At 35.7% G+C, this 16,389-nt stretch overlaps 2 protein-coding genes and 1 long non-coding RNA gene across 4 annotated transcripts; 2 read left to right on the top strand and 1 right to left on the bottom strand.

The window, feature by feature from the left end:
- Nucleotides 1–61: 61 nt before the first annotated feature.
- On the top strand, nt 62–3,347 carry LOC114418308 (phosphatidylinositol 4-kinase gamma 4-like). Of its 2 annotated transcripts, XM_028383593.1 has the most exons (3): nt 62–333; nt 439–2,117; nt 2,721–3,347. In XM_028383593.1, exons 2-3 carry the CDS (start codon nt 720–722, stop codon nt 3,105–3,107), a joined length of 1,785 nt encoding a protein of 594 aa, XP_028239394.1. In that variant the 5' UTR covers nt 62–333; nt 439–719; the 3' UTR covers nt 3,108–3,347. The 2 variants fall into 2 exon arrangements, with proteins under 2 accessions (XP_028239394.1, XP_028239393.1); XM_028383592.1 differs by having other exon boundaries at nt 62–2,117.
- A 3,350-nt stretch (nt 3,348–6,697) lies between these two features.
- On the top strand, nt 6,698–7,463 carry LOC114418314. The gene is made up of 2 exons (XR_003668002.1): nt 6,698–6,810; nt 7,006–7,463. It is a non-coding gene; the product is annotated as an uncharacterized LOC114418314 (long non-coding RNA).
- Nucleotides 7,464–12,849: 5,386 nt separating this feature from the next.
- Nucleotides 12,850–14,592, bottom strand: LOC114418305 (aspartyl protease family protein 2-like). The gene has a single exon (XM_028383584.1). The coding sequence runs from the start codon at nt 14,539–14,541 to the stop codon at nt 13,120–13,122; it is 1,422 nt and encodes a 473-aa protein (XP_028239385.1). The 5' UTR covers nt 14,542–14,592; the 3' UTR covers nt 12,850–13,119.
- Between the last annotated feature and the right edge of the window lie 1,797 nt (nt 14,593–16,389).

The raw sequence follows: 16,389 nt of genomic DNA, 5'->3' as shown, positions 1-16,389 counted from the left end.
TAAAGCTTTATAGTACATACTTTGTTGTTTTGTACGTCAAAAGCTTTATACAGTATTGCTACACCAGGCGGCTACGCGTCTATGGTCTGTCTTGTTGTCCAATCCATTCTTTTTCTCTCTTTCTCTCTCTCCTTCCTATTTGTGTTTCTTCCTTTCGGTCAGAGTCAACAACAGCATAACAATCCTTCCCTACTTTCCCGAGTATATTGAATTGAAAACTCTTCCCGCAACTCAAATTGAAAAAGAAAAAGGAAAAAACATAACCCCATTGCTTTGTTTTCCATTATTGGTGCCAAAGTTTCAAGCTTTTTGTGCTTCCTCTGCTTCCCCAGGGTAAGAATCTGCTTTCCCTTTCGAGTTTACAGCGATTTGATTCTGGCCCCTTTGTGATTTTATCCTAATCAGAGAACTTTTCTCTACTGGGTGGTTTGATTATAGGTTTTGGTGGGGGAAATGATGGGAAGTTAGGGCCTGGATCTGGAATTTTTCATCATTTCTATCGAAAAATTGTTCCTTTATTATGCATATTTGGTTAAAAGTTTCGTTTGAGCTTGTTTGGTCATCTGGGTAGGTGTCTGTGTGTCGTCTCACACCCAGGCAGCCGTAATTGTACAAATCCCATGGCTGTCTTGTGAAAAATTGTAGAAATTAGGGTTCTGGCTTAGGTCAAAGCCTCAAGCTTTTCTTTGTTTGTTACATTCCCTCAATCAACATTGAAAATGTCATCTGCTGGTGTCACCACTCTTAGCCCTGTTCCCAGGGAGCTATTGTTGTCCCCAGATGGATACTATACCCCATTGCACTTGTCATTGGATCGAGAGTTTATTTTCATATATCTGTCCTATTTTGGATCTTTGACTCCAATGCGAGTTCTTCCCTGCGATACCATTGAGTCCGTGAAACTCAAAATCCAGAAGTCTGAGGGGCTTCCTTCATTGACAAACAAACAAAAGTTGGTCTGTGATGGGCGGGAACTAGCACGGAGCAATTCCCTGCTGAAAGAATATGGGGTTACGGAAGGAAATGTTTTGCATTTGGTGATTAGGCTGTCGGATCTCCAGACCATCAGTGTGAGAACTTCTTCCGGGAAGGACTTTACTTTTCAGGTGGAGAGATGCAGAGATGTCGGGTACATTAAGCAACAGATTGGGAAAAAGGAGAAGTGCTTTGCTGATCCTGAACAGCAGGAAGTTATGTGTAATGGCAAGCTGCTTGAGGATCAGATGCTTATTGATGATATCTGCAGTAAATATAACGATGCAGTGATTCATCTTTTTGTTAGAGTGAAATATGCAGAAGTTAGGACGGGACAAGATGAGTTGTCCGTCGTGGCAAAGGAGTTGAATGATACAAAAGATTATGAAACTAATTGTAGGAGAAAATATGATATTAGTAAAGAAGATACAAGAAGGGAGTATGGAGTCGTTGAGCCAATTATGCCAAGGAAGGCTCTTGATAGGGATCTTCTTTTGGAGCCGGTTATTGTTAACAAAAAAATTGAATTAGCTTCTGAGATTTGGAATATGATAAACTCTACATATGAAGGGCTAGACATTGGAAATTATCCAATCAGATCTGCAGAGGGTACAGGGGGTGCTTACTTTATGCTTGATTCAACCGGGCAAAAGTATATATCTGTTTTTAAGCCCATTGATGAAGAGCCAATGGCTGTGAATAACCCTAGGGGTTTACCTTTCTCAGAAGACGGTGAAGGCTTAAAGAAGGGAACAACAGTTGGTCAGGGAGCATTCAGGGAAGTTGCAGCTTATATTTTGGATCACCCAATGAGTGGTCGCCGATCATTATTTGGTGATGAGAAGGGTTTTGCCGGGGTTCCCCCGACAGTTATGGTTAAGTGCTTGCATAAAGGATTTAACCATCCCGGGGAGTTGACTACTAAGATTGGCTCCTTGCAAATGTTCATAGAGAATAATGGAAGCTGCGAGGATATGGGCCCTGGGGCTTTCCCAGTGAAGGAAGTGCATAAAATTTCAGTAGTGGACATGCGACTCGCAAACGCAGATAGACATGCTGGGAATATTTTGATCGGCAAAGTGGAGGAAAATGGCCAGGCTGTTTTGATTCCAATTGATCATGGATACTGCTTGCCCAAAAGTGTAAGCACCTTATTTTTGTTGTTCAGTTCTCTTTGTTTTTATTGATAAATTTTTCTTTTAATGCATGTGATGATGCTTTATTGTTCTCTTGGTTGAAATGTTTAAATTTTGGTTTTCTCCTGCTTGGTTTGGGGTGGTAAATGTTCTATTTACAGATAGTAGAATTCTGCAGCTCCTGATGATAGATATTCAATCGAGTTTCATTTATAACTTACACAAAGTTTATTGGCCGGGGCACCTTTTAGAATGCTCTTGATGTTTTTCTTTTTCTTTTCTGTGGTGAAACTATGAATTGTGCTACTGTAGTTTTTTTCTAGTATGACTAAATCTCAACGAGGACATGTCTTTTCAGGTGTTACTCTTCTCGCTATTATGTTCACACAATTTATTTTGGATAGACTGCTGATATTTTGAGAAGTGGCAAACCTGATTATCCTTGAACATTATTTTCTTGGTGCAAATACCTGTTTTGAAAGACGTTATAGACAATTTTTCTTGCTTGGTTGGAGGGGAAGGGGTTTAGTGACATTTTGTATAGCTTTTCCCTTGAAACTTGTTTAAACTTCAAACCAGTCATTTGATGCGTTTTTTCTGTTCCAACAGTTTGAGGATTGTACCTTCGAATGGCTTTATTGGCCTCAAGCTCGCCAGCCATACTCTCCAGAGATCATTGACTATATAAAGTCACTGGATGCTGATGAAGATATTGCCCTTTTGAAGTTTCATGGATGGGATCTGCCAGTTGAATGCGCGCGCACTCTTCAAATCTCAACCATGCTTCTGAAGAAAGGAGTGAAGAGAGGGATGACCCCCTTTGCCATTGGAAGCCTTATGTGCAGGGAATCCTTGAACAAGGAGTCTGTGATTGAGGGAATTGTAAAGGCAGCTCTGGATTCTGTTCTTCCTTGCACAAGTGAAGCCACATTTCTGGATACTGTTTCCGAAATCATGGACCAGCACCTTGATGAGATCACGGGTTCCATTTCTTAATTTATGTCATAGAAGATGGTATATAAATGTCTGTATAATCGTGTTCCCAGTACATATTTATAGCTCAAATGGTTGTTTTTACATTATTTCACAGTAATGACTTCCTAGGTCTTGACTCTAGTGTTTTCTAGCATTTCACAAATTCTTTCATTAAGTTACCTTTACCTTTAACTCTGTAATTGAAGACAAAAACCTTTTATACCTTTTGAATTATAGCTTGATGTTTCAAGTGTTTAATTACTAATGAGTTACGCCATGTAGAAGTGAAATGAGGCACATGTGGGAAGTTGAAAAGAAATTATTACATGATCTAAGATTACTATGGTTTTAGATATTTTTACATGACACATAATTGAATTTTATTATATAAATTGAAAATTTTAGTTATGTTTTACAGAGATTAACTGGAATCATAGATATGGATATTTTGAATCATATAATTTCTAGATATTTTTACATCACACATAATTGAATTTTATTATATAAATTGAAAATTTTAGTTATGTTTTATAGAGATTAACCAGAAGTATGGGAATCATAAATATTGATGATTTTGAATCATATAATAATTTCTAGAAATTGAGAGGTGGTTATTGTGTTTGGATCCAACAAAAGAATCATCTTCTATCCTTTTACTGTTTTACCTCAAAATCCCAAAGGTTGCTTAGGATAAAAAATTCACTTTCATGGGAATGTAACAAATTATGCAAAACTTGTACAAAGCATCAATAGTTAATTTCTGTTGGGATGCTTTAACGTGTTCAATCAAGTCAAGGATAACTGATAATATAATATAAATATAGGGTAGGGTTGGTGGTGGCGTCGTGGCAGTGACAATGCAACCGGTTAGATGTGAGGAAATTGCGTGCCCCTGTGCAATTTGACTTTCCATTCAAGGAAGACAAACGAAATCTTCAAACTATGCAAAGTCCAGCTTTCAAGTTACAGCACGTGATTGGAAGATAAAATTCCACCTACACAACCAAATTTCTATGCATGTACATTGTACAGCAATGAAATATACAGTTTCTAGAAAATGATTGATCTTGACCATAGCTATTACAGTTGCTACAATCACCCAATTATTTGCTAATTTTAGGTAAGTAAATTGATGTCTTTCTTTAATACTCCTTTTAATATCAAAGCATTTAACTGAAAAAAACAATTAAATTTTTTAATTTCTATGCATTAAAAATTTATTGAACTAATAAAAAATTATTATAAATACGAAATGATTTGTAAGTAGTTTCTGTAACAGTTAACAAATTTATCATTTAAGATCATTTTTAATTAGATGATGGTGTAAGAGCTGTGACATAGACTATTTTATCTAAAAGTAAACATTTAATATTATTTTCGTTTAATTCGGATTAAATAGGACATTTATTATTTGAATAAATTAGATTCAATCTAGTTAGAGATAATGCATAACTGTGAATCGTGTGGCTTTCAAAAGAGGAATGCTATTCTACGCGAATCTGAACCGCACAAAATGCACTAATACATACGCGGATCAAAACCATTTTTTAAAAGAAGTATGAATTAAAAATTGAATAATGTAAAATACGCTTTTGACAGAAAACATCGTTGTGCAAATTTGACGGAGTCATTTGAGGCTAATTAGCACTTCTGCATTTTAAAAAAAATCTGCAGTCAGACTGATATAATTAAAAGAGTTTTATTACAAATAATAAATAATTCATGCACTAAATAGTGTATAGAATTTTTATATAGTAGTCATTCAATCATAATTGGATATATATAATAAAAATTGCTAACTTTTATAAAACAAACAACTACTTAAAAGTTATACAAAAGATAATTTCTAATTGCACACCTATTAAACTCTTATTGTAGAAAGGCTTTCCCTATTACATATCAATATGGAACCGTAACTGATTAAAAATCAAAATCCCCACTTCTTACTTTTTCTATACGTGAAGAAAAATTCACTCTCAGTAGTTACCTACGTGCTCGAATAGAAAAGGTTGATAACTATATGTTCCTCAATTATATACAAACAAATCGAGTAAGAAAAACAAAGTACAAAAATTAGAAGTTTGAAGGATGATACCGTATGCTACCATGCAGACATGACATCATTTTCTTCAACTTTACAAACTTCTGAAGACATGCTCTCTCCATGTCCTCCTGAGTCTAGGAAAATCTGGTCAAGAAGATATGTTCTGGAAGCAAGAATAAATGAATAATCCATTGCTTTGTGAAAAGTTTTATGCGCTCGTGTTCGATGTTCGGGGTAGAGGACTTTTCACTGTCTTCAACTGGTCACTTTGTTGAAAGTTTGAAAACCATCATCCCTTTCTGGGTTTCTTCAACTTCCTCTTTAACCTTAAGAAAAAAATGAAATCAGTAAATATAGTATACACAATGATGAAAGACTAACAATTGTCTAAACTTCTGTATTCCATACCACTGTTGAATTATGAAACTACAATGCAAATTATTACCTCTTGATGTTGCGGTCACTAATACCAAATACACCTTTCATTAATGTGTTTATATCGACAGACCGTTCCTTGATCATCATATCATGATACATTTTGCTGCCAATCTCTGCAATTTGTTCCTCCACTTCTTCTAGCGGATGGCATGCAAAAGTTCAGAAAACATTCATATAATCACCCCTAAAAAGGAATAAAAAAGTGTTTAATCTCTGTGTACTATCAATATAAAAAGTTTTACATTGTCAAGTGTCAACCTATAAAAGGTATGATTTTTTAGATAATTATTTTGAAAGTCAACAAATTTATCATACATGATAATTTGTGATTAGAAAAAATTCTTGTGTACAATTCAATGCACTAACAGAAAAGAAACAAATTAACTCCGTATCAATGGGCAGAAAAACAAAGCAAATCAATAATAACAATCAGAGAGGGAAATCCGAAAAGCAGAGAGAGGGTAAGTAGCTTTGATCCAGAAGAATTATCATTAACACTGATATTTCATCTGTAATTTCATGTGTGCCAGTGAACTAGTCGAAACTGGAAGCCAAGAACAATATATATAACATACCAGTATGTGTGAAAGATCTAACCACCATAAGTAATCTTCCTCTTCGTCGACTGCATATTCACGATATTTGCTAACCACTGCTTGTGGTCCAAACAACTCCATCTCTCTTTTAATCTTGTTGAGTTTCTTTTCCATGAAACTCCTATTCCTATCAGGTAGTTTTTCCATTAGTTCAGCTGCTTCCTCTATTTCTTTTTCAGTGATCCATCGATCCAAACCCTTCGCCATATCCTTCATTATGGACTTTACTTCTGGGTCTGTCTCATCATTGTAACAGTCCAAAAAACCTTGGGACCATTTCTTTGTGTGTTGCCAATATTCCTTCCCTGATTTTTTGCCAACTTTAACTGAACCATCACTTCCTTCAATAATAGTCTTTGGATTTTTCAACTTCTTAATAGGTACTGTAGGGCCATCAACCTTTTCCTGTAAAGAGGACTCAGCTGATGTTATAGCAAAGCCACTCTCATCTTTCTTCACTGGGTTCATATTTCCAGTGAAACTTGTCATTCTTCATCATTCATCAAATAAAATGGGTCCCGTCCAGACAGCTCAATCTCACGGACTCGAAAGACAATATCTCTAAGATGATCATCCTGCATCCAGTCAAGTTCTCCACCATCTTCAACACCTCCAAGTGATTCCATCTCAGTGGGTATATCTTAAGGTTTATTGACTCTCTCTTTTGCAGCCATGTAGTTATTTCTAAATCCTGCTCTAATTTGCTTAACTATAGGCTCAACTTCATGGAAAATTTTCTCCAGCCAGTTTTCTATCTTTCCAGACGCCCTTGTCTCTGTACTAATGCCATTAACTTCACTGTCTAAAGTGGTGCCTGACTTTTGATGGTTTCTTATTCCAGGTTCAACCCAAGAATCTTTGAGGTAGTCATCCTTTGTTGTGCCAAATTCCTTATTCTTCTGATCGGAATCTTCACTGGGATTTGTGGCAGACTTAGAATCTGATAATCCATTTAAAGCATCACTCTTGCTATGCTCAACTTCAATGAGGTTTTTGTCCGGCCAATTTTCTGGCTTTACAGGTAGCCTTGTCTCTGTACTAATGCCACAGACTTCATGGTCTAAAGTGGTCTCATCCTTTTGAAGCTCTTCCAATCCAGGTTCAATACCAGAATCTTTGATGTATTCATTCTTTCTTGGGCTAACATCCTTATCCTTCCGATCAGAATCATCGCTAGAATTTATGAGAGGCTTAGAATCCGTTATTCCATTTAATGTGCCACTTTTAGACACTTGTATTCTTCTCAAATTCTGGTACTTCTAGTCATTTAAATCAATAACACTTGAAGACTTCAAATCAGCAATATTTTCTTTCACAAGTTCAATTTTAGATTTTGTGCTAGTGCCAGGATCTTGTTTGTCATGTTTTTTCGAAAGATAATCCCTAGCTTCCTTAACAGACTGTATGATCCTAGGTTTCTTCTTCACAGAATTTTCATTTGTCATAGATGAGCTATTTATTAATAGGAGTATCCGAGGGCTTGTCATTTTCACAGTACGTCAGCTGCACATCATTTTCAGCAAATTCTATTTCCTGTTTCTTGATTTCCCTATCACCAGGAACTATGGCATCCAAAGAATATAAATTGCCTTTATCTGCAGAAACTTCCTCATGCAGGACCGAATTATCAATGCTCTCTGGAACATCAACAGAAACTGATTGCATAATGGTATTACTATCTGTCGTTTCCTTTGAAACTTCATTTTGATGATTACTCAAACCATTATCTTGTTCACTATCATTGGATGATATCTCAATCACAGGGTCATCCATTTCTATATCCTTGTTAACTACAACACTATCACTTCCCTCAATTTTCCGTGCCCATCTAGCCATTTCTCTTATTTATTGAACTTTATAATCCATCTCCGTGAATCTAGTTTTCACTTTATCAGACGAATCATGTACTACCGATTTATAAACAGAACCCTTAACTTTCAGAATACTATTCATAAGTTGTTCTTTATCTAACTTAGGCTTCTTAATGTCCACCGCCGGTGTCTCCCAAGGTTCAACAACAACTTCAACAGTGCCCTTCGCCAACTTCTCTTTCTCCTCTCTTGCTTTCATTTTCCTCCTCATCATTTCCTTCTCCATTGCTGTATACTCCACCTCCTTATCTCCTTCTCCAAAAGCAACAAATAACTTCTTCACCATCCACACAACAACCAACACGTACAACACTTTCCTCCCAAGCCCCGAAAGCCAGGGAAGCAATCTCGGCTTCGCAACAAAACCTTGGACAGCCTTAACAAAACCACCCTCCTCCTTACCTTCAACCATAAACTTAGCCACAGAACTATTCCTTACAATCACATTATTCCCACTCTCCATCTCCCTAGCCATGTTTACCTTGCTTCTTTTCAGAATCTGGTCTTCATCAACAACCACCCTCTTGACACCTCCAATGGAATCTTCATAAACAGTGAATATAGGACCAGATCCTACACCCCAATACTCAACATCCCTCTTGTACTGGTCAGCCCAATTCTCCAACTTATTCCACAAAACAGAGTCACGCAAAAGCTTAGACTTTGGTTTTTCAACTTCAACCACATTGTCAACCCCCTGATCACCAACACCACTCTCTTCAACGCCATTGCCCGAAACAGAGAAAGGGTCGTTGGGAATCTGATTAGGGTTTACCTTGCGATCACGGAGGAGCTTCTTGCTCAAGGAGTTGCGGCGGTTGCTGGGTCGCCCGGAATGCGCCCAAGTTTGAAACTTTATGACGGCGAAGCGTGATAGGTAGAGTGAAAATGGAGTTCTGAGAAATGGGGATGTGGGTTTGGAGTGGTTTGGTGGGAATTTTAAAGTGAGGGTTTGGGGGAGGCAAAGAGTGGGGTTTGAAATGCTGAGAATTTCCATGAATGAAAAAACAAAGCTACACAGAATGAAGTGGTGATGGCATGGTTGAATTTAATGAAGCTTTTTTGCCGAACTGTGTGTTGTGAGCAATGGAAATTTGTTTTTCGCTGAAACCTGTCTTGTTTAGCTGAGATTGCTGCAGTTAAACCCCCAAACCCCAAGCAAGACGATAACGTCCTGCACCGATCCAGCACACGTCGTCGTTTTTGGTGTCAGTGGCACAGGCTAAGTACAAAGCAATTTGCCGATTTTAAAATGCATTCATTTTTTAAATGATTTAGTGCAACTTTAAATATATTTTTTAATTGGTTTTATTCTTAGAATATTTTATTTTTTATTTTTAATAATTTCTGTGAAACTAAGTAATGGCATGCCAATATGCCATGTATTTTAATGTGACATATTTTAAAGCTATTTACTACTCTGCCTTAGTGATTTTGTCATAAACTTTTAAAGGATAAAACCTATTTAAAAAATAAAGTTTACATATTTTTCTATAAAAAAATAAAAAATTCTGACACGAAGTGGCTCGAAAGTGTATGTGTTTGCAATAATTGCGAGTAAAACTATTTTGTTAATCACTTATGTTTATTATTTTTATAATTAACTATATTAAATAAATTTTTGTTTGAATATGTTAGGTAAAAGGAAATTTTTAAGATAACTTTTCATTAGAAATGCTTTATAAAAAATAATTTCTATAAAAATCATAAAAAAAATGTATGAGGTTAATTATTTATAAATACAGTTTGTGTATAAAATATTCAAAAAGGTTAATAAAAGAATACATTAGTAGCATTTAATTTTTGTAGAGTAGGCTAAATCGCTATTTAAATATGCTGATTTGGCTTGAAATCTAGTCATATATATGAAAAAAGCTCAATTTAGAGAGAAAATTTAATTCGTATAGTATAATGTATTTTAATTATAAATAAATTCAAAATAAAATAAAGTTAAATGTTACGTAAGGAACTCAAATATAAATTTTATATTCCTGCTTTCAAATTTTTTGATTTTACAAAAGACCTTCAGTCCTTCATTCACAGTCTAACGTCTATTGTTATTTATATAAAATTTAACCTTTATTATAATATTATTTTTCTCTATCTTAAATTATTATATAATTTATTTTCTTTATATAAAAATATCGTACCAAATTAATGTTCAACTAATATTTGTCTTTTGTTTTCAACTGTTACTACATGTTATTTTACCACTAAAATTGTACTCTGACCAGCTCTACTAAAATTGAATTCCGTTTTGCACCATATTGTATACAATTTAATAAATTTCTCACTTCTTGCAAGGTGATATAGTAGGAAAAGAAGTTGCTTGCACAATGTAATTTTGAGGTTATTTAGCACTAAGTATGCGGCAATATAGGGATTTGTTTTGAATTACATTATAATATTTGTTAATTGTTTTGTTCTCTTGCACATAGAGTCAAAAGAATTAAATTAGGAAGAATAGCAATATTTTGGACGAAAGAGAGAATGAAGGTCCTGGCCCATTGTTCTTCAATACAGAGCATGTATATTTTATTGAGAATCCAAGACTTTTGTCTTGCATGCTCCATAATTGAAGTCTAAAGTCTATATTCACATGCATGGTGAAATTGCGGTGACATTTCTTCTCCAAACATTCAAAATTAAGAATGTTCATCCTTGTCTCCTATGCGTCCAATCATTCAATAAGATTATTAACGTGTGTTAGTAACACATTTTCATCTCCAAGACGTGGATCAAAAAGAAGCTACAAGTAGCTTCTTCGTCCTTTAATCCTTTTTTACTCAAAAAAGTTATTAAACGTGGATTGACGCGCCAGCCCAAACAAGCACTATGTTGGTGTGTATTTTAACTCAAGTCCTATTATGAAATATTTAAGTATGAGTTTTCAATAACTCTAGTTCCATTATAGTACATTGTTTGGGTTTTTTTAATACTAGTGTAGAGTATGTAGTAAGACCAATCACGGACATTGACCAACCTTTTACTGTCATGTTCCCGTACGTACAATTCACCAAAAGTTGGACGCGTTTTTTTTTTTTAAATGAAAGTTGTGATTTCATTCAGAAGCAATAAGAAACAAAATTGTTCCCAAGTTTGACGCGTTTTTAAAATCCTTGCTTTGGTGTTTTTTCTTATAATAAGAATAATTTCTATTTCTATTTCTATTTTTTATTTCTATATAGTACATAGTAAACGCATGCATATAGATGAGCAACACAATGACATTTATCACAATATATTGATGATTACAATTTCTAATCGTTATTGTATTCTTTTAAAAGAAACTAGTAAAATTCCAAGCTAGTTGCCAAGGCAAGACAGAGACATTAGCACGAAATTTGTATAAAAACTGAAGAAAAAAAAAAGAGAAAAAGAAAGAAGAAAACTCACTAGCTAGTCACTGCATATTGGTCAGTGTTCGTTGTTGTGCTTTTAGAAAAGTTATCTATAGACACTCCTGCAGTGTTTTGGTGCTTTCTCCACTATAATAAAAGTCTCTTTCACAGCTAGAAATAGAATCCAAAGACATGGAAAAGAGAATCGATTTGCTCTTTCCTGAGCTATCTCCTACTAACCATTTGACAACTTAATTAATTTCTCTATTAGTATGTACCTGTTAGTTAGTCTGCTATGCTATGCATGTGCTGATTGGAGCTCGCATTTTGTTACTGGTGGTCAATAACTTTTCCATGTTTGATTGAGATTATTTATATGGAAATAATTACTTTTTTAGTTAACAAATTATATAAAAAAAAGCTATAAAAAATCTTCAAATTAAATTAATTAATATAAAACTCGTATTCATTGACAGAGGGAGCCAAAAAGTAAGAGACCATGGAGTTCTTCCTTTAGCCCATATATATACGAGTGACACTACAATGTCTCTATGACTCTTTGTTTCTGGTTTGAACAAGAGACGTGAGCTTTTTGGAAACAACTAAAGCATCCAAATGAGTCTTGATAATTGCACATCCAAATATTTTAAACATTTCATTGACACGGTTGATATGTGTGTTTTTTTCTTATTCATATCAGATATTTATTACATTTATCTTTTTCATTATTTTGTTAACTTTTGAGTGTATAAATGTATATTAGCATACAAAGTGTTTATTTAATATTTTGAGCAAATTAGATTCATTTTTCTTGAACTTAGGACTTATTACCCTCACACTTATTCATGGTTTGGGTCGTAGGTGGTTGGTGGTGATTTGGTTGGTCACGATGGTGATAGAGTCTAATAAGTCTTAAATTCAGAAAAAAGTAGTCTAACTTACTCTAACATTTTCCTTCTCAAAATATAGAATTCATTCCAAAAAAATTAATAAAAATAACCTCAGTGATTGGGGATCCACGTGTCCACCTTGACATTGACATCATTCATTTCTTAAATATTCTATCAATTATTTTTTACACTTCTCCCCCACTACATTAATAAGATCTCAGATCCTAATGCCCTCTCAGACCCTTTCTACATTAGTAAGATGGTGACATAATTTAAGGTTTCATAAGAATTTGATTAAAACATAATCCCAGTGTAAAATCTTTTGACACATTCAATCAAATTCAGATAATAACATTATTAATAGTTAACTTTATGTTACCTGTGGAGTAATATTTTTTGCAAAAAAAAATAAAATAAACAAATTTGCTCAGAGCAATTGGTTCCCATTCATTCACAATGGTATGTACAACACAATGGAGCACACAAAGCATATATACTCATACAGGTGAATCATGAATGCACGCATTGCTGAAGCATAACAAAAACAAAACAAAAACATAAAGCTTAATTTATAATTCATGGATTGATATTTACTCAAACAACAATGTTTTCTCATTAATCCCTCCATTTTAAATAGCAATTTTAGAGTACATATATAAAAATAACATCAGTACATAGAAATTTGTAGCATTTTAACGAGCTAACTATTTCTTACTGTACCACTAGTAACTTGTAAGTAGCATTTCACTAGATAATACGATAAAAACATCAAGAGTAAGATACATAAATTAAAAAAAAAAGGAATAATTAAAATAAGGGGAAAGGAAAAAAGATGTGTTAAACATTTTTTCAATCACGCGCATCCTCTTGGGGCAAACCCGACCCGAGAACCCGCCAAGTCAAACACGACCCGAAACCCTTGCTGCTGAATGTTCCCGATAATAGACAACCCACTCATCGTTCCGGCGAACGCAAAGCAAAAGCTCCCGCTATTATCCACCGGAACGAGATAATTCGCCGCCGGCAACGACACGTCAGCGCCCCGAAAATGCAGAACCACGGTCGGAACCTTAACCTCCGACAGCCCCGAAAGATCATAGCACGTGTCAAAAAGCGAGAACTCAGGCGCGCGCTTCAAATGCGAAGCCCCGACCCGAAAAGCGTCTCTTAATGACACGTAAGCAGGGCGCGTGAGGCGCGTGACGGAAGTCCCCGAGTCAATAATCACCCCACCGTTCCCGGTAGAGTCGAGCCGAAAGAACGAAGCCGAAATTCCCCGAACCGGCGCGCCGCCAACGCTGATCCCAAGAAGCTCAACATAATAAAATGTATCAAGCTTAGGGTTTTTAACTAAAGGAGTGAACCGGGCGGTTCGAGAAACAGCGGAGTCACCGAACACAATGGAAGACGGTTTAGCGGAAGCGGTTCGGTCGGTTAGGCAATAAGAGAATTTGTTATTGAACCGGGTTCCGGTCTGGGTAGGAAAAGACAAGCCGCCGCGACCGAGGCCCAATAAACCTGCGGCGCCCACGAAGAGTCCCTCGTTGTCGTGGCCGCAGCCGATGGCCACGCGCGGGACTGCAGCGCGTCGGAACGTGAGAGTTTCCGTTGAGAAATCTCCGAATGTGAAGGAGCCGTCACCGTAAGAAACCTGGTACTGGCAAAGGTTGTTTTTTAGGCTGCAGCCGGGGGAGTCGAGGCGGCGGCAGAGAGGGGAGTAGCAGGGGATTCCGGCGAAGGATTTGGATTTTGATGGGTCGAAGATTTGGTCGGTTTGGGAGTAGCATTTGGTGCAGGGCTTGCATTGGAGCCAAACGACGTCGCTTCCGGTGTCGAGGACCATGTAGAGGTACTTCGGAGGAGTTCCCACGCCCAGGCGCGTAAAGTACTCGCCGCTGCCTTGGGAGAGACCCGATACCACGGAGCTGCTGAAACCCGACCCGGGGTTGGCGGGTCGGGTTTTGTTTGTGGCTGCGGCTAAGTGGGTGAGGGTTTTGACCCTTGCGGCATCGCGTTCGAGTCTCAGGTGGAAGAGTTGGGAAGGGGTTTTGTTGAAGGAGAGTGCGTCTATGTGGTGAAGGGAGAGGGATGTGGTGGGTTCCGGGTCGGGTTCTGCGGTGGCGGATTCGGGCCATGAGAGTGTGGGTGGGTCAGGGAGGGTATGGAGGAGAAGGGTTTGGGTTTGGGAGTTGTGTGGGTTAGTGGAAGTGGCGGAGATGCAGAGGAAGAGGGTTAACAAGGAAGAGAGACAGGGGTACTTTAGTTTCTCTTTCATTTTGGAGGGAAGGAAAAATGGGAATGGGATAAGAGTTCTTGGAAGGTGACAGGGAATTATATAATGAACTGTGAGGTTTTTGGAAAGGGTTCCCAGTTGCTGATTTTTTTTTTTGGGATTAACTTGGTACTTTGGTTGATAAATAGTTTTGTCTTTTAAATATTTTAAATACTGGTACTGTGTTGTTAGAGATTTAATTTACATTGTACAAAAAATTTAGTATTTATTAAGGAAAACTAATTCAATAAATGCATCTTAATTCTTTAAAGAAATTAATCTTTTAACTTCTGATTAAAGATATTCTATGTTAAAGTAAAAGTTGACTATTTTTTAGTCATCCTGAATGAATTAAATGTTGATATCTTGAAGTACTCAAATTTATTTAAAGCATTTCCATCCTACATTCTCACATATGTTTGTACCTCAAAGTAAAAGTTATTGTTTACATTTTATATTTTGGTGAAAAGCAACAAATTTTTATCATAATTTGTGAAACTATTATTATTTTCCTTGCAGCTTCTCATGTTCATGTAAAACAGGCACATTCCAAGATTCAAAAGGCAGCACAAACAGTCACATTTGGTATTTTTTTACTTCCTTTTACGGTTTCTGTTAATTTAGGTGTTGTAGTGTATAGAAAATTATTAAATTACCTGTGTAAGGAAGAAAAATTCAGAAATTGTCATGCAAGACTAATTATGGTAGTTACACCACTTTGCTTTAATGCTTGGTTGGGTGAAACTTCTTTGGCTTGTTCTGCTGAAAAGTCCCGTTAGTAAGACTGAAGAACTTTTTCTGAACGTTGAGTGGATACTAGATTTGTTTATTTTAGATAATTAAAACTAGTAACTTTTATCATGTAAAACTTAAAAAGAAAAAGTCTTAATATGTGCTAAATTCTCCATTTTAAAATAAATTAATCCACCTCAACACTCAATTCTTAACTGGGCGCAGTAATTGCCGTGGGCCACTATTGTTTCCAATTGGATTATCTTCTTGTTCTTAAAAGACGTACCGATGTGAATGTTTTGAACATTTGCATATTAATGTAAGGCTGATGATGCGGTGCAGAAAAGGAAGACATCGCGTCAACTAGGGCATGTGGAATATGCAATATATAGGAATATCTTAAGACCCTTGTGAATCCTAGGAGAAAAATTGCCTTCTGCATAAAGTGAAATGTTCCTTCGTCATAATTAATGTCATCGTTTTATTTTTTTTTATATAGTGAAGTTACTTCCTTTCCATGTAAGAAAAAAAGAAAACCCATAAACTTTCTGTAATTCTTGGTATGTTATAGAGGAAGAAGCGCTCTCAAAGTTCAATGTTGAGGAGTATTTATAAGATAATGCAATTTCAGTATTTAAAAAAAATACAGAATATTAGTACTTAACACTTTAATTATTTAAATTTGTTTCAAACGATTTTAAAGTAACATTCTTGAGCAATATTTCTAATCTTCTTTTTGCTTGTTAGATTTTGAAGAAGTTGATATTGCGTATCAATAATTAATTATTGGAATCAAATGATCTTTAACTTAGAAGTCACGGTGGCTGGAGTAATAACATATCGGCATTTGATTATGTTTTTAGTCATTGTTATGAATGATAATGTTAAATTGATATATATTTGTAAATAACTATAATGTTGTAGATTAGCTCTTTAAAAGAATCTCGGTAACTCTGAAAGATTATAGTTACTCACTTTCAGTTGGAGATATTTCAAGTTCATCCAAAAGTTTAGGTATTTTTTGGGAGAGAACTAAAAGATTGATTTGTTTAAGGAATGACTTTTCTCAACAACTATTTATTCATATACACAAATTTGATAATTGAACACTACATACTT

Source organism: Glycine soja, chromosome 7 (assembly GCF_004193775.1).
Source record: "Glycine soja cultivar W05 chromosome 7, ASM419377v2, whole genome shotgun sequence".
Lineage (NCBI taxonomy): Eukaryota > Viridiplantae > Streptophyta > Magnoliopsida > Fabales > Fabaceae > Glycine > Glycine soja.
This window is presented reverse-complemented; position numbering and strand designations above follow the sequence as displayed.

Bases quoted from the DNA above. Each gene is read 5' to 3' on its own strand.
- LOC114418308 (XM_028383593.1), top strand. From the start codon at position 720: ATGTCATCTGCTGGTGTCACCACTCTTAGCCCTGTTCCCAGGGAGCTA. The intron at 2,118-2,720 runs GTAAGCACCTTA...CTGTTCCAACAG, and splicing joins GATACTGCTTGCCCAAAAGT to TTTGAGGATTGTACCTTCGA.
- LOC114418305 (XM_028383584.1), bottom strand. From the start codon at position 14,541: ATGAAAGAGAAACTAAAGTACCCCTGTCTCTCTTCCTTGTTAACCCTC.